We start from the raw sequence: 18555 nt of genomic DNA on the forward strand, positions 1-18555 counted from the left end.
AACCCTCTCTCTATCAGCTGTCTTAAGGACTGCCTCCCAGATCTGATGCAAGAGGAAGGGCTGCCCTGCCTGCACATAAACAAACAGGCTCACTTGGAGACCAGGGGCAGAGAAGGACCAGCTCTATCTTTCTATCTATCAAGAGGGGAAAATGCACTTTGCAGCTAGCAGAAAGGATCTTGAGGCAAAGGGTGAGGTCACATCAGCAGTCACCGGAACTTGCTAGTATCCTCAAATCTGATCTCTAGAAGGAATATAAAAACCTCCTCAAATACACAGGGTGTGAAGAAAGTGCTTCCCTATGGGATTAAGACTTAGTAGATGCAGAAACAGGCTATCATTCTGGGGTGTAAGCTGGGAGAAGGCTTTGTCCTCAGGTTCTGGAGCTTGAACAGGTCAAATATCAAAATGTTGCATCTGTTCCAAACATGATAAAGGAAAGAATAAAAGATCAGGAAGGAGGAGAAGGGCCTGGCTCTTGACACACACCCGGCACTCACCAGTCACAAGATAATGAATACACGGTTCGGTCCTCCTGAACCTTGGGGAATGAAGGTATTGCTTAGATCAGGCCCATACAGGGCTATCTCAGAGGATCCAATATTAAAAGACGGAAACAGCATTCTGGAAACTAAAGGCATTATCTCTTCTCTCCACTTGCGCCAAAAGCTCTGAGCTACAGGTTATTCTGCTGTCACTGCGACCCCTGCGGCTGCCCTTTACCAATGCCCTGGGCAGAAGGAGGGTAAAGATAAGACAAGAGCTCCTTCCGCACAACCCCCATTCACTTCCTCCTGGGCCCTCCCTCCCCCAAAACTACTAAGCATGCAAACAATACAACAGCAGCCCAATTAAAACTGACAGCCTCAAAAGAGAAAGGGAGGTCATGAGATGCCCTTGCTCCACTTGTAAGACACACTTCTTTTCCAGAATCAGAACTAAGGCCTCCCTATTCAAAAAGCAAAAGGAACAATTCACCTTATAACTAAGAATCTTTCAAGAATCATATAACATGAAGATGCTAGAGGCTGCATGTGGAGAGTGAAACAGCAAACAGAAGTGTATAGGGATTAAAATATTTCCATTTTTTAAAAGTAAAAAGAAAAACTAGAGTATAACTCAGCCATTAGGAAGCAACAGAACCGTCAGAAAGGATACGTATTCCATTCATGCCTGAAATTTTGAAGTCATCGATTAGCTGTACCACCATGTCTTTATTTGGGTCAGTGGGATCACTTTCTCGAACCTATAGAGAGATAAATGAATTCAAGAACAGAAGTGTTTAAGACTGAAAGTCATTTCCATTGTACCAACCAAAACTGTTTAATAAATGTTGTAAAAAAATAAAAGATTCAGTATTTGAACTTACAAATAATAAATTCAATTAACTTAGTAAAACCCAGAAAAATCCCTCTGTGAAATTTCATCATTAACCTTTCTGATATCATTCGCATTTTTGTAGTACTTACACATTTGAGCAATTTTATTTCATCCAAGGCTGTCTCTGTATAATGCTGGGCACTTTTTACAACTTTCATTGCAACAAATCTTTTTCCCCTTAAAAAAAAACGCATTAAAAAAGTTTTAACAGAAGTGATCATTTATAATAACTCTAATAAACTAGACTAATAAACTAGACATCATAATGAACTGTAATAAACTCCAATAAATAGCAACTTTCAATAAGCTTTCCTTTGAAATAGTACTTTTCAAATTGTGGGGTTACAGTACAGCAGTGGGTTCATGTGTCAATCTCTTCTTTGCTTTGTGTTTCTGTTTTGTCCTCATAAAAATCAAGTAGACTAGAGAGATGTCAGAGTTCATCACATATGGTTAAGATCAAGTATTATAACACTTTTGTTTCAATTCACACACACACTACACATGTGTACGTGTACTCTAAGGATGCAGGTTCATATTATGGGTCATGGCTTTCAAAAAAAGTTGAAAACCACGGACTGGAAAGGCCTAAACATTATTTTATATTTGCATTTTTTCTGGTATGGATGAATTACTAGAAAAACAATATGACCCGAGTTTGTGCCATTACAATGAATAAGCCTCAGATATAAAGGCAGAAGAAAATTAATATTTAAAGATGACAGGCAAATGAACTTCAAAGTGAGAAGGGAAAGTCTGGGGTGGGGCAGGCCTGTGCCGTGCGCTTTACATGCCACAACAAAAGCAGGTGTGCTCCTCAGCCTTAGCTTGTTGTAAAATAACGAGGTTGACCCAGACCAGGAATCAAAAGCACGAATGGGGCTTCCCTGGTGGCGCAGTGGTTGCGAGTCCACCTGCCGATGCAGGGGACGTGGGTTCGTGCCCCGGTCTGGGAAGATCCCACATGCCGTGGAGCGGCTGGGCCCGTGAGCCATGGCCGCTGAGCCTGCGCATCCGGAGCCTGTGCTCCGCAACGGGAGAGGCCACAGCAGTGAGAAGCCCGCGTACCGCAAAAAAAAAAAAAAGCACAAATGACAAGGAACACTTACTGCATATCCCAGCACAGCCAGACAGTAGAGAAGTGTCCCCATCCTAGCTTCCTAATAACATGATACCGGCCATTGAAGAGGTCTCCAATTTTCACTGGATGATAGCCACCTTTTATTATTTAAAAGAAAGAAAGAAAAAAAATTAAATTTCAGAAAACTAGTCATGGAAACTCGTTCTTCCTTGTCAGTTCCTGATACCATTAAATAAAACTCTAAATAATAAAATCAGATTTAAAAACATGTTTAATAATACAACATTTTTTCAAGACTACCTTTCATCAAGAGAAAAATGCCCCCTATGTCTTTCTTTTAGGCTTTTTTTTTTTAATTTAACTTAGAAAAGCAATGAACCACCCAGCACGCTGTAACAATAACGGGAGGTTTTATCTGTAAGTCTAGCTGTACATAATATGTATATTCTAGCTCTTGACATTTCTAAACAATCTTTTTTTTTCTAAGCAACAAGTTAAACGCAAATCTTTCGGGGTCAGCATAACACATCTCACCGAAACCAAGGATGCGGACTCGGCATAGTTCTGCATACACCAGAGTTTATGCACAGCCAACAAGGAATTACATAATATACGACACTCTACCCACCAAAAGAACTTGCTGCTCTCACCACTCTTCCACAGCCTAAAGCTCCTGCCAGGAAACAGGATGGAGAGCAAGAGAGAGCACCCAGTGTTAAGGGTGACTCTTGGGGAGGTAAGGACGCTTCACAGGCATCTAAAAGACCTTCACTTGACATCGTAAATAAAATAAGCAGCGCACAAAGTAGCATGCGTAATATGATACCATTTTTTGTGAAACACACAAGAAAAAGTCTGGGAAGATAAGATGTTAGCAGCAAACATCTCTGGATATTAAATTACTCTTTTATTCTTTTTATCTCTATTTTACTTTATTCGTTTTCTCTATCTCTTCCAATTATTTCCTTAAAAAAATAAAAATACTTTTCTACATTTCATTCTTTAACATCTACTGCTCTATTTATTGCAAAAATGTTCTCACTTTTTACCTCTGCAGAATTCTTACAAATCACTCAAGAAAGACATGGATGTTTCATGCCTAGTGTTGAGAGGCTCAAAGCAGGAAGCATCTAAATCACATCCTCCACTATATCTAACAGAGGGCCAGGAGTAGCAGTTCAAGAAGTGTTATGAATGCGGACGAATATTTAAACTGTGCTGAATTAGTAAAGCAGGAATTTGAGCAGATACTAACTTTCTACAATTCTTACTCTCATACCACACTTGCTTTTCCTGGATTTTAATATCAAAGTCTATAACAACAATTTGGGCAAAAGACATGAACTGAAAAAAAAAAAAGACATGAACTGAAATAGTAAATTAGGAACAAAATATAGCAAATTATTAAATGAATGAATGGGTGTTAACTAAACTTATTGTGGTAATCATTTCTCAATATACAGATGTCAAGTCGTTAGGCTGTACTGCTTTAACTCACACAGTGCTTAAGTCAATTCCATCTCAATAAAACTGGAAGAGAAAATGGCTTATTACTTACATACAAGGCTAAACCAAAATTAAAGTGGGCTCTGAGTTCACAACACAGTGTTTAAGTCATTCAAATTAACAATGAAAAGGACGAAAAGAAATTGACCATTATTCAAGTAAAATTCGGGATACTGTGCTAGGCACTTTATTTTCAAAACCAGGATCCATGAAACAAAAGTAAACTGAAACATGTTGCAGACTCCCCACAAGGGGAGGGAGCAGGGGCGGGGAAGGAAGAAGGGAGAAGTTCTGCCTGGGAAATGCTTAGCTGAACAAAGCAAGCAGATTTCTTGACCAAAGTGGTTCTCAGAGCCCAGTGTCTTAACACACAGTGGGAACCTCCAAGAGAACAAGACGCTACAAATTCCAGACAGGTCTGCTCACAAAACCATTTCTTCAAGGAACTAGCCACATTTCACAGCACAAAGTATTTAGGAAACACTCATGTCTACTGTTTCTTACAACATGTGTTATTATTTCTACACTGCTGAAGTGGGCAAAAGTCTCAGAGATAGTAAGCAGTCAGTTCAGGGCTGGAAACTGGGTCTGACTCCAAAGCCCACCACACTCTGTTCACCAGTAAGAAATGCACTCCGTTTTTAATACCCAGAAGACCATTTCCTGGTCTTACTAAACAGGGACACTTGATAGTTTAATTGAAAGCTACTTACCACTTAATTGCATATTATTGCTAACATGAAGGTTTCTAAATTTACAACTAATTTAATTATGCAAAAAGAGAAAAACCCTGCACCGCTATTATAGGTTTCAGATTTGAATTCTTGAACAGCCAGAGTGTGTACATGTGAGCTAAGATAGACAAGCACTAGTTCCAGTGTAATCACCGCATAAGAACAGCCGTTCCTTTTCTCAACGGGACTGAAAGTTGAACAAAAGAAATTACTTAGTCCAGTTATTCCAAGAGCCCTCACACTGAGAATATTGTGCCAGAAAATAGGCCAACTAACAAAAGGTGCATAAAAGTAACTTAAACACAAATATAAAAACAACTGAAAGCACTAAACATATCCTAAGATGGTTTTGTTTTGTTTTGTTTTGTTTTAGCCTTGCCACGCAGCATGTGGGATCTTATTTCCCAGACCAGGGATTGAACCCACGCCCCCTGCATTGGACGTGTGGAGTCTTAACCACTGGACTGCCAGGGAAGTCCCAAACATATCCTAATTTTTATTTTGAAAATCTGACGTACACAATTTCAAATCTGCAGTCCATATTACTGTCACATCCTAACTCCCAGATTTCTACAGGAAATGACAGTCTTTCCGAACATTTTTCAATCTCTTCTCAAAGAACGGTAACTAACACTCAGGCTGCCAGAGGGCGGAGCACATCTCCCCACAGCAGACCACACCAACCGATTCAACATCCGGGGAATTAAGAGAAAACGGATAGTCTTCTCCAATTCCCTCAAATTAGCAAACAACACATGCCACGATGGCTATTAGCAGAGGATACCCACAACACTGGCCCACAACACTGTCCACACAAAAGAAATCCTAAGACCAGCCAAAGACTAGACAAGGCCCCCTCCTCCTGCTTCTTCACCATCAGTCAGTACAGAAGCACAGGACAACAGCAATGCCACAGAAGGACCCTGCTGATGGCATCAAGCAGAGAACCAGGAAGGGTCCAGCAGCTGAGGACTACCTTGACCTAGGGGTTTGGTTGATACAACTGTACCTCACTACTTATACTATTTAATATAAAAAGCATGCATTTATCACTTAAAAGTTTTCTTCTTTTTCTTTTTTTAATTTGGCTGTGCCACAACTCTTACAAGATCTTAGCTCCCCGACCAGGGATTGAACCCACACCCTCAGCAGTGAAAGTGCAGAGTCCTAACCACTGGACTGCTAGGGAAGTCCCCAAAGTTTTTCTTTTATTCTTAAAAAGTAAATATTAGATTGGATTACAAATACATGAGAGCAAGCATGGATTGTTAAGCAATTTTTTTTTTTTTTTTTTTTTTGCGGTACGCGGGCCGCTCACCGCTGTGGCCTCTCCCATTGTGGAGCACAGGCTCCGGACGCGCAGGCTCAGCGGCCATGGCTCACGGGCCCAGCCTCTCCGCGGCATGTGGGATCCTCCCGGACCGGGGCACGAACCCGTGTGCCCTGCATCGGCAGGCGGACTCTCAACCACTGCGCCACCAGGGAAGCCCTGTTAAGCAATTTTTAAGTTCACTCTGACTCCTATCTCCCAAGCACACCCAAAAAAAAGCTCTACCTATACCATTTATAAGGCTTCAAAGAAGACAATTCTGAAACTATCCTTCTTAGCTGTTTTGGGGGAATTGTTGGCCAAGATAAAGATGACTCCCTTTTGCTTGCTGAGCAAAAAACAGGTTCAATTTGAACAGTAAATCGAAAGTTCAGAACTCTCTCACAGACAACAGTCTGGAAGAATTTTCAGCAAAGTCTCTATTTTCTAGCAAAAAATATTAAGTAACATTTTCTTTCACTGACCCAAGTTTCTTAGCCCTCTGATGGTGATGTTTCAAATTAAACAACATATAAAAAGGATAATACATCATGACCAAGTAGGGTCTATTCCAAGAATGAAAACCTGTTTAAAATTAAAAAATCAGGGCTTCCCTGGTGGCGCAGTGGTTGAGAGTCCGCCTGCCGATGCAGGGAACACGGGTTCGTGCCCCGGTCTGGGAGGATCCCACATGCCGCGGAGCGGCTGGGCCCGTGAGCCATGGCCGCTGGGCCTGCGCGTCCGGAGCCTGTGCTCCGCAACGGGAGAGGCCACAACAGTGAGAGGCCCGCGTAACGCCAAAAAAAAAAAAAAAAAAAAAAAAAAAAAAATTAAAAAATCAACAGATGTAATTCACCATAATTAACACTCAAAAAAAGCAAAACTATACAGCAGATCAACAAACATACAAAAAACATTTCACGATATCCAACATGCATTCCCAATGAAAATTCTCAACAAAGCAGGACTAGAAGAACATCTATAAAAAATCTACAGGTAACATCAGTCTTAATGGTGAAAGACTGAATGCTTTCCCCACCTAAAATCAGGAACGAGGTAAGTATGCCTGCTCTCCCTACTTCTATTCAACACTGGCCTGGAAGCTCTAGTCAGCACAATCAGACAAAATAAATAAATAAAAAGGTATCCAGACTGGAAAGTAAGAAGAACTATCCATAGCCCAGCAGAAGCCTATGGGGCCTTCCCAGGACCGGCCCCTCCCCCATAGCCTCTGCAGCAGCTCCTCTCTGAAGTACCAGATAATAGTATCTCATGCATATTTCCTGAGTTTTTCAGATGCTAAAACCACCAACAAATGTTAGAAATTAACCACCTGATAATCATGAGCAGTAAGCCCCAGACTTTCTGCTGCCTAAGGAGTGATCATCATCAACCCACCAGAGAACTGGGCACGAGCTGATCACATACCCTGGGACGCCCCTTCCTTACCTTTCCTTTAAAAATGCATTGCTGAAATTTCTCAGAGAGTTTTGGGGTTTTTTGAGCTTGAGCCACCCGTTCTCCTTGCTCAGCCCTGCAATAAGCCTTTCTCTACTTGAAAGGTTTCTCAAACTCGACGTTTCTGCTTGACTGGCCTCGCTGTGTGTCGGGGACATGAACTTGCATGCAGTAACATACCTCTCTATTCAAAGACAACCTGATCGTCTACATGAAAAAGCTTAAGGAAGCTGCAAAAAACGCTACTAAAACTAATGAGTGAAGAAGAGTAGCAGGATATAAACTCAAGATATAATAATCATTTGTATTTCTACATACCAGCAATAAACAATGTGAAACTGAAATCTTAAAAACAGGCTTAGGGATTTCCCTGGTGGCGCAGTGGTTAAGAATCTGCCTGCCAATGCAGGGGACACGGTTCGAGCCCTGGTCCAGAAAGATCCCACATGCCGTGGAGCAACTAAGCCCGTGGGCCACAACTACTGAGCCCGCGTGCCACAATTACTGAAGCCTGCGCACCTAGAGCCCGAGCTCCACAACAGAAACCACGGCAATGAGAAGCCCATGCACCGCAACAAAGAGTAGCCCCTGCTCGCCGCAACTAGAGAAGACCCAGCACAGCCAAAAAAAAAAACCACACACACATATATATAATGTATATAAAATATACATATATAATATATATAAAATGTCTGTGTACACACACACACACTTAAGGGACTTCCCTGGTGGTCCAGTGGCTAAGACTCCACGTGCTCCCAATGCAGGAGGCCTGGGTTCGATCCTTGGTCAGGGAACTAGATCCCACATGCTGCAACTAAGAAATTGAATGCCACAACTAAAGATCCTGTGTGCCACAATTAAGACTTGGTGCAGCCAAAATAATCAATTAATTAATTGATTGATTATATTAAGTTTAAAAAAATGAAATATGTGCGCGCGCACACACACACACACACACACACACACACAGGAATAAATCTAACCAAAGATGGGAATGGGACTTCCCCAGTGGTCCAATGGTTAGGACTTGGCGTTTTTCCCAGCTGTGGTCTGGGTTCAACCCCTGGTCGGGGAACTAAGATCCTGCAAGCCATGTAGTGAAGCCCCCCCAAAAAAATAAATTAAAAAAAAAAAAGTAAAAGGATTAATGAAGCATAATAAGCAATGTAATGGGTAAATGCTAACTGTTCTAAATTTAAAAAGGAAAAAAACGTGTTAAAGTCATTTCTTAAGACAATTAGGTAAATTTAAATAAGAAAGGAATTTTAGATGACGTTACAGAATAATGCATTTTCTTCAGTGTAACACAATGATATCATGGTTACACAATAGGAGAATGCACTTTTTCTTAGATGTTTGCTGAGAATTTGGGAAGTAAAATGTCATGATGTTTTAACTTCTTTTTAGGTAATGCAGCAAAAGAAAAATGCATATACATCACACATGTATATAATAAAGCAAGAGAGAAAATGTAAGTCATTCCTCAACAATGCTAAAATAGATGAAATGCAGGAATTCCCTATATTATCCCTTCAAAACTACTTTACGTTTGAGAATTTCCACAATAAAGAAGAACGTTATTTTTAACCTGCCTCTTTCTTACTCCTTCCAAAGGTGTGGTGGTGAGAGCAGCTGTCTGGACGACCAGGCAATCACAGAGCAGGCGGAGACCAGCTCCAACCGCTAGGGGGCAGGAGAGAGAGGCCCTGCAGCCCGACTGGAAAACGCATGTGGGCGGGACCCCAAGCGCTCCGAAACAAACTCTGAAAAGGAGGTTGAAGGGGAAGCTGAAATGAGAAGCCTGCTCAGGGCCCGCTCTAGGCTCGTGGCATTCAGGGTGTCAGTTAAGGCAGCAACACGGGGACGCTGTGCTATGGCTTCTATCGAACGCGGGTCGGAGGCGGGGCGAGGCTGCTCACCGGCCGGCCAGCGTCCCCCAGGACGGAAGCCTTAGCGCCGGGATTAGAACCGGGCTCTGCTGGATTCTCAGCACCGCGCTCTTCCTACTCTACCACGACTAAGTATTCACCCCGCCGCTAAAATGTGTGCGCCTTTTCTTTATGACTAGGATTAAAGTATGGATTAACTGTATGGCATTGTGAATGAATAGAGAAAAACTCTGAAATAAAATTAAAACCGCCATTAAGTAGTATCTATTTTCCCAGTACAAGATAAGCAGTTGGAAATGGTTTGTCTGTCAGCGATACCTAAGAATCTATTGTAACTGACCTTCATGAACAAAATTTTACAACCGTTCTTTAGTAACCATAATTTAGGTTACAAAACATATGAAAATAAATCACTGCTTTAAAATTTTATCACGCATAAACTTGCTAATGTTTGACAGCCACATCACACTTAACAGTTGTGAAAAATATGTTGGTAGAGGACATCAACTAAAACAGTTGACATTAAGAAAACACTATTCTCCTGATTAGTAATTTAAAGTAAAATTTAGATCATGGGCACCTCATTAGAAACATTAATAATAATGCTAAATATAAAAAGCCAGGGGCGCTTCCCTGGCGGGCCAGTGGTTAAGACTCCGGGCTTCCACTGTAGGGGACGTGGGTTCGATCCCTGGTCGGGGAGCTAAGACCACGCGGCCCTGCATGACATGTGGTGGTACAGCACACACACACACACACACACACACACCACAAAAGCAGCAGGAATAAGGTATAAAAAATAGCCCTAGTATCTACCAAAAAACTAAGCAATAATGAAGCCTATAACACAACTGTTAAACTCCCTTCAAACTGGGGGAGAGTCAATCAGAAAAACTTAATTTAAAAACTCTTGAATGTAAATTAATCTCGGTTATTACATCAAGTATTTCCTATAACACTAATGAATGGGAGAGAGCTGTGGAGGCAAAGTCAGAGCAAAAGACAGATGCTCCAAAGACAGAGGATCCCTATTTATCTATGACCTTAAAGAGGTAACAACAAAAATTACTTGAATGTAAGATAAATACGATGGATGGAGAAACAAGTTTTGCAGTTGGGCTACAGAGACTGGAGTAAATAGACTGAGACACCTTGAACATTTGAAATGTTAATACAAAGGCCAACTAATAATTTCAAGCCCTTGCTTCCTGCCAATTGCTTGTACAGATTTGTGCTTAAATTCAGGGATGCTGACTTGAACCACAGCAGTGGCACTTACTACTTATGTTACTAGTGACACTGAGCAAACTACTTTACTTCTCTGGGTACCTGCCCTACATCTCACTCCCTCAGAGTATCTGGGCACATATTAAGTGCCACGTAAGTGTTTACTCTGTTCGGCCACTACCCAAATCCACTGTGACTAATGACACATAGTGGGTCAGCAGGCCAGGGTTATGGGTATTACCTACAGCTATTTAAGATGGTACAACTAAGTGGCCCAACGTGTAATCTAAATCATTATCACAGCCCAATCAGCAAAAGGTGTTTGATACTCCAAATATGATGATAATTTATAGCTGTCAAACGTCAAAAAAAGAAAGGAAGTAAAAGAAACAAATTAATTAACTCATCTTTTTTCCTTTCTTTTTTTATTGACATATAACTAACCTACAACACTATGTTATGTTAGTTCCAGGTACACAACATAATGATTCGATATTTCCATTTACTACAAAATGACCACCACAATTAATTCATCTTTTTATGATCTATTCAAACATTGAAATATCCTTATAAGAGAATTAAGACTTTCAGCATGCAAGTATAAGGTCACCTCACAAGACATAAGGCTGTGGCTTACCACAATCTTACACAGACTGTGGCTTATCTGCTGGGTGCTCTCTCTACCCCTCCTTCTGCCAAGCTGGCTACTTTGCTCTGAGCAGCCCTGTGAAGAGGCCCATGTGGCAAGGAACTGGGGCCTCCCAACAACCTCCTGAGTGAGCAAAAGCAGGGAAATGAAGCAGATCCTTCAGGCTGGTCAAACCTTCAGCTGACAGCAGCCCCAGCTCACAGCTTGAGAGAACCAGATCCAGATCAACCACATTTCTGCACATGTTTTGAACACAGACGTCGATGGCCTTTGTGAAGAGCCTTAAGAGTTGTGCAAGATGTACAAGTTTAGACTTTCATCCTTATTTGTGAAAAGAAATTTAACAAGACAGTATATCCTTAGTAGATTTCCCTTTCTCTTATGACCAGATGGGGAAAAGGGAACTAATAATCTAAACATAATATCATATCACATAAAGACACTGCCAAGAGAATTATACAGTTGAAAAATTATATTTTTATTACACTGCAAAACTAAAATGTGTAGTACTTAAGGCAAACTGGTAAGAAGGACATCGAGCTGTGCAAATATCTGTACGATGCTGAACTCAGCAATCCTGGGGTCCACAAACACTTCAGAGGTTAAAGTACACTAACAGCTCCATACGTTTACAAAGCTGGACTCTGAGTCTAGACGGTATCAAATAAAATGGAAGATTTCTTCTGCCTTTATGACCAGTAATCTAGATTTCCTCTCATTCCAGTACTGCAAGTTTAGAGCTATAAGCAAAATTTTTCCAAAATACATTGATACTGGGCTTCCCTGGTGGCCCAGTGGTTGAGAGTCCGCCCGCCGATGCAGGGGACACGGGTTCGTGCCCCGGTCCGGGAAGATCCCACATGCCATGGAGCGGCTGGGCCCGTGAGCCATGGCCGCTGAGCCTGCGCGTCCGGAGCCTGTGCTCCGCAACGGGAGAGGCCACAACAGTGAGAGGCCTGCGTACCGCAAAAAAAACAAAAAACAGAAACAAAAAAAAAACATTGATACTGACAGAAAAGACCTTCAAGGATGACAGAGCCCACAGTGGAAATGCAACTCGCATTCTGGAGGGCAAGCCAGAATCTAAAAGCCTAATCTCTACATTCTACAGTCTAGAAGATTCCTGAATCGTTTCTTAATCCAGTGAAAAAGGCTTTAGAGCACAGTGTTAAATGAACTTTGGGGGTCGGCAGGAGTCCTTAAAATGCACAAGAAGTTACCATCAAATCATAAATGGCTAGTGGCTGTTTTCAAGAGGCCAAATCTACAGATGTAGTTGACGCTGTACTTTGGGTCACAAACTTTCTTCATCAAACATACACATATAACTAAGTGTTCAGTTTCACTGAAAGTATTTTGAGCATATAAATATTCTACAAATGAAAGATAGTTAACAGACACACTTTGTATCCACTGACAACACTTTCTATCATCTTAAGTACACAGTGCCAGTCACTGCCATTTGTCTCTTCAGTATGTCCTTGAGAGAAAACTCTTAACCACTGCTCCATTAAAGGTATTATAAAATTTACCTTTAAATTAAAAAATACAGTCTATGGAAACTAAATACAGATAATTTAAAGTCCAATTGGGTATCTGGTTAATGCACTTCCTTAACAGCAGGCTGTAAGGTAAGTATTCCAGAGGACTGATACAGGCTTAATTTTTCAAGGGTAATCTTGTCTTTTTATGAACTCTGTCTTTATGTCTATACCTCTCCACTGATTTTGGCTGTTTAAAGACTTTTTTTTTTTTTTTTTAAATAGATTCCTCAGAGGGCTCGTGAGAAAAATATTCTCCCAGGGCTAACATATATACTGTGTGTAACATTTTATATGGGACCTTTATAAATGAAGGTCAGTTTGACAGGTACAAAATCTTTGGCTCTTTCTTTCCTTGAGTATATCAAATGTATTGCTCTATTGTCTTCTTGCCCAAAGTACTGCTGTACAAAAGCTTGCTAACAATCTGATTTTTCCCCGATAAGACATGTGGTCTGTTTGCCTAAAAAAGTTTACCACTGCATCAAGCAGGATAAGGCTGCTGGGATGTTTACTGGGATTTTACAATGATTTTCATAGCTTTAATGTCTTCTTTCTTGCTCTTAGCCTTCTCCTTACTTGCTTTGTAGGCAGAGGAAGAGTAAACAAATATTATTTGAGATCTTAAAAGGGGGCTAGTACATGAACTTGGATACTCGAAGATTTTGGGCTTGTTTCTTAGTTCTTAATTATGTTCTGGATAAGCAAAAATACAATATATTGAATTATGAACTGGGGAAACAACCGATCTTGGAATGAGAAAGTCTTGTTAGGTGCAAGTAGAGTTCAGAAATCAGAAGATACCTGAGAAATACTGAATTTCTTTCACAGCTAAAAAAAAAAAAAATTCTTTTAGTAACCAAAAAAACTTTTAAAATAAAAGAACTCTGACAACAATTCCCTGGCCATTTAAAACCAAAGGCCATAATTATACACACTCAGACATCAAAATATAACTGAAAGACTAAGTTCCTTCAGTAAGTCAAGACCTACTGTTATTTCACACTTCCATTGCTCATGAATGTGCAAGGGTGCATCACATCACATAGCAACATCTGACTCAACCACACAGCTACAGGCATGTTCCCAGGTGTACATTACACCTCTTGTAAAAAATAATTCATTGTGGGGCTTCCCTGGTGGCGCAGTGGTTGAGAGTCCGCCTGCCGATGCAGGGGACACGGGTTCGTGCCCCGATCCCGGAAGATCCCACATGCCGCGGAGCGGCTGGGCCCGCGAGCCATGGCCGCGGAGCCTGTGTGTCCGGAGCCTGTGCTCCGCAACGGGAGAGGCCACAGCAGTGAGAGGCCCGCGTACAGCAAAAAAAAAAAAAAAAAAAAAAAATTCATTGTGAATAACCCAAATTCTCATTATTTCTAAAGGAATGCAAAAAATGGGAAAAGGATATAGGTTTTGGAGATGAATGACTACAAATGCAGTAAGTAAAAAGCTCTTTGACACATATATGGAAAACAGAACTGACTTTTGAGCCTCATTCTAAAGCCCCACCTAGTTTTACAATCCAAGAGTAATTAACGTTTTCTAGTTCAGTCATCATCAGAAAGCCTAACTCATGTACCAACTTGAGCATGCCCCTATGGTACGCACCCAACATAGCAAGTTAGATAACAGTCAGTGGACTTCAGGCTTAGGTCTTATAGTCTGTGCCAGACAAAAAGAAGATTAGATAAATTTATGTCTTAGGAAAAATGGTTAAATGATTATACCACAATATAACTATACATACTTCAAAGTTCACAACATCCTTTTATTAACTTCTCGCGGCATTCTTCTGGCAGACTATATTCTCCAAAGGCCACAACAGCATCTCCCAAACCACCTGCTCTTCTAGAACCCTGAAGTTCTACTACAAGAAATGGACTCTAATTCTCCTCCTTGTAGATCTGGATGAGCTTCTGATGTGCATCTAACCAACGTAAGGTAGTGGAAGTGGCTGTGTGATTTTTTCGAGGCTAAGTCGTAAAGCAACACAGCTTCCGCTCTGTAAGGTGCACGCTCGCTTTTGGAACTCCGGGTTCCAGGTAACGACTGGCCACGCCCGCCACCGCCCCGGAAGTCGCAGTGCTGTAAGGAAGCCAAGCCACACAGAAAGCATGCAGACAGGCACACCTGTCTGCAGTCCCAGTCTTCCAATACTTGTAGCCTGGGGGGCCAGACATGTGAATAATGCGCTTTCAGATGATTCCTGTGTCTCCACCCTTTGAGATGTCTCAACAGACACCCTCAACAGACACCCCAGATATCATGAAGCAGAGGCGAACCCCCTCAGCTTTGCCCTTTTTAAATTCCTGATCCATAAAACCATAAGCAACATTAAAAGTTGGCTCAATGTGCTAAGTTTTGGAGTAATTCATTACACAACAATAACCAGAGCAGTCTTTATTCTACTCACCGTAACAGTTATACAAAACCTCCTCCCCACTGTTCTACAAGAAACATGTGCCCTCAATCTTTCCAAGATTAACCCACTACCTCCAAATATTACTCATCTAATTCCTTCCTTGTTGGCTCTCCAATCTTTCCTCAGATTTCTTCTCTTCTGCCTAGAAAGAGGCTCAGGTATCCTGTCTTAAAATCAACTTTCTCCTGTGCATATCTGACCTCACCCCCTACAAGCTACAGTCTTCTCTTCACTTCATTGCTAAATTTCACCAAAGTATCTGTTATGCTCTCTCCAGTGCATCCTCACCTTGACATCTGCATGATCCATCACTGGCCCCAACCAATGGGGACCGTCCCCACAAGTAGCTCACTGACCTTTTCTCAGCCTTCATCTTCAAACTATGGCTTAACTGAATACTGCTATTATTAAATCCTTCCTTCTTGAAAACACTCTTCCTTTTGTGCCTCAGACTTAACAGTCTTGGAAAGACCACCACCATCTTATTAGTGTGTTACGAAAAAAGGAAAAATTACCATTGTCCTAGGGAAGAATTTTGGTAGCCTGATGAGAGATATTCAGTTTAAAGGTCACAGTGAATTTGGGTGGTATAGTAAATAAAGCCTAGTAGGCTGCTCACAGGATCAATAAAAGGAAAATAGGTAAAATTATTTTAATTAGCATAAAAGTACAAAGAAGAGTAAAGTACAATCAAGACATGAAGAAATTATAATCAAAGAACTAAAACCTCTTTTAAAAAGCCAAATACAAGATCACATAACCCCAAAAGAATAAAAGCAAGTTTTAAAAACCCAATGATCAAAAATAATATGGACACAATTTTTCAAAAATACTAAATACAAATGGCCAGTCTTACTAATAATCAAATGAGTAAAATAAAAACAAGAGATTATTGGTAATATCGTGTAAAGACTGTGGTGCTGCGTGGAGCCACACTGATGTACTTCTGGTAAGTGTGTAAATCAGTATAGTCTTTTTGGAGGGCAACTGGTGACATGTTTTAAAATGAAAATGCACTATGCTTCAAACTAGCTAATCTCACCTACAAATTTATGCTTAGGACAAAACCATAACTGAATATATAAGGAGTTCCCAGTGGCATTATTTACAATAAGGAAAGGTGAGAACACATAAATGTCTAATCACTACAAAGCTACTTAATCAAAGTAAACACAAAGAACAGAGTATTAAGCAGAAAACAATGATGCAGAACTATATGTAGGTTCATGAAAATACATCCACAAATATTACTGAAAGGAAATAGCATAGCATAGTATGGGAAGCACAGGCAGATCAATCTCTTTTATGGAAGTTATACATATATGGATATGCATATACACACATTAATTTCTGGGAGGATACCTCTGAAACTTGAAACCCCTTTAATTCACCTTGGAGAAGCTGACTGTGGAACAGAGTGTCAAATACAAAAACTGAGAATTTTAATTTTTTGCTTCCTATTTTGTTTGAATTTTTTTAACACTACCATGTACCACTTTCATAATAATTTTTTGAACTAGCAAATAAGAGTTTAAATAAATAGCTATAGTAGTATATACTTAAGATCACTCAGAACTGCAGGTATGAACCTCAATTCACACAGTACTTCCTAACACTGAAAGCCAACAAGGAAACAGGGGCAGCACAACAGTCATGGTATTAAAAACATCAACAACATATTGTGACACGGTAATGGTACAGCTTTTCCAGGTACTGAGAGTGAAGGAAAACTCTCACGCATCCTCATCATTTGAACATGTGTACTCACGGGCCACAACCTTAGCAATAACACGTGTGTGTGCACGTTTGCACATGTGCATGCACACACACACATACTTAACGCAGCAACTCCAAAGAAGATATATAAATGGCCAATAGGCACATGAAAAGATACTCAACATCAACAGTCATTCGGTAAATCAACATCAAAATCACAGCGAGGGCTTCCCTGGTGGCGCAGTGGTTGAGAGTCCGCCTGCCGATGCAGGGGATGCGGGTTCGTGCCCTGGTCTGGGAAGATCCCACATGCCGTGGAGTGGCTAGGCCCGTGAGCCATGGCCACTGAGCCTGCGCATCCGGAGCCTGTGCTCCGCAATGGGAGAGGCCACAACAGTGAGAGGCCCGCATACCGCAAAAAAAAAAAAAAAAAAAAACCACAGTGAGAGACCACTTAAAACCCACTAGGATGGACAAAATAAAAAAGAGTAACAAACGCTGGTGAGGATGTGGGGAAACTGTAACCCTCATATAACATGCTGGCAGGAATACACAGTGATGTAGCTGCTTTGGAAAAACAATCTGGCAGTTCCTCAAGAAGTTACACATGGAGTTATAATATTACCGAACCATTCTACTCCTAGGTATACATCTGAGAGAAATGGAAAACATATGTCCACTCAAAAACTCATATACAGGGCTTCCCTGGTGGCGCAGCGGTTGAGAGTCCGCCTGCCGATGCAGGGGACACGGGTTCGTGCCCCGGTCCGGGAAGATCCCACATGCCACGGAGTGGCTGGGCCCGTGAGCCATGGCCGCTGAGCCTGCGCGTCCGGAGCCTGTGCTCTGCAATGGGAGGGGCCCACGTAACGCAAAAAAAAAAAAAAAAAAATTTAATATACAAATGTTCAAAGTAGCATATTCAAAATAGCTCCAAAGTGAAGCAACCCAAATGCACATCAACTGATGAATGGATAAACAAAATGTGATATAACCAGACTACAGAACATATTATTCAGAATAAAAAGGAATAAAGTACTAATATATGCTACGACATGAATAAAACTTGAAAATATGCTTTAAAAAAAAAAAAAAAAAAAAAAGGCCGGTCACAAAAAGGCCACAGGCTATATGATTCTGTTTATATGAAATGTCCAGAATAAGAAAATCCACAGAGACAGGAAGTAAATGAGTAGCTGCCATGGACTGGGACGAGGGAAGAATGGGGACTGACTGACTGCTCCTGAACCGCGTCTCTTCTGGGCGCGATAAAAATGCTCTGGAACCCATGGCAGTAGTTGCACAATTCTGTGAATATACTGAAAACCACCGAAGTGTACCCTTTAGAGGGGTGTACCTTATGTAATCAATAAAAAAAAATTGTATGTGGGAAAAAATGGCAAATTTTCAATTACTCCTTCCTAGTCAATATAAAATAGACCAAAAAACTCCAACAACATCTGAAACTTCTTTATTTCATTATAATCTTTTAAATTCCAGGTTGAGACAGGATCCAATACAGAGAGAGAGAAAAATCATCATGAAAAACCTGGATAAGGTACCTAAGAATACACTCCTTTTTTCTACTAGCCTCAGATGGGAAACTAAGGAGAAAATATAGACAACAATGATGTATTATA

At 40.9% G+C, this 18555-nt stretch overlaps 1 protein-coding gene across 9 annotated transcripts in view; it reads right to left on the bottom strand.

Moving 5' to 3' along the window:
• The window catches only part of SRPK2 (SRSF protein kinase 2), a 237020-nt gene that overhangs the window by 43064 nt on the left and 175401 nt on the right, over positions 1–18555 (bottom strand). For all 9 annotated transcript variants that reach the window (XM_082631888.1, XM_082631887.1, XM_082631886.1 and 6 more), the window contains 3 exons: positions 2490–2598; positions 1470–1557; positions 1159–1246 (listed from right to left, as the gene is read on the bottom strand). In XM_082631888.1, the coding sequence (XP_082488014.1) occupies positions 1159–1246; positions 1470–1557; positions 2490–2598 (285 nt within the window). The remainder of the gene's footprint in view (positions 1–1158; positions 1247–1469; positions 1558–2489; positions 2599–18555) is intronic.

The sequence above is a fragment of the Mesoplodon mirus genome (assembly GCF_964341445.2).
Source record: "Mesoplodon mirus genome assembly, chromosome: 9".
In the NCBI taxonomy this organism is placed as follows: Eukaryota; Metazoa; Chordata; class Mammalia; order Artiodactyla; family Ziphiidae; genus Mesoplodon; species Mesoplodon mirus.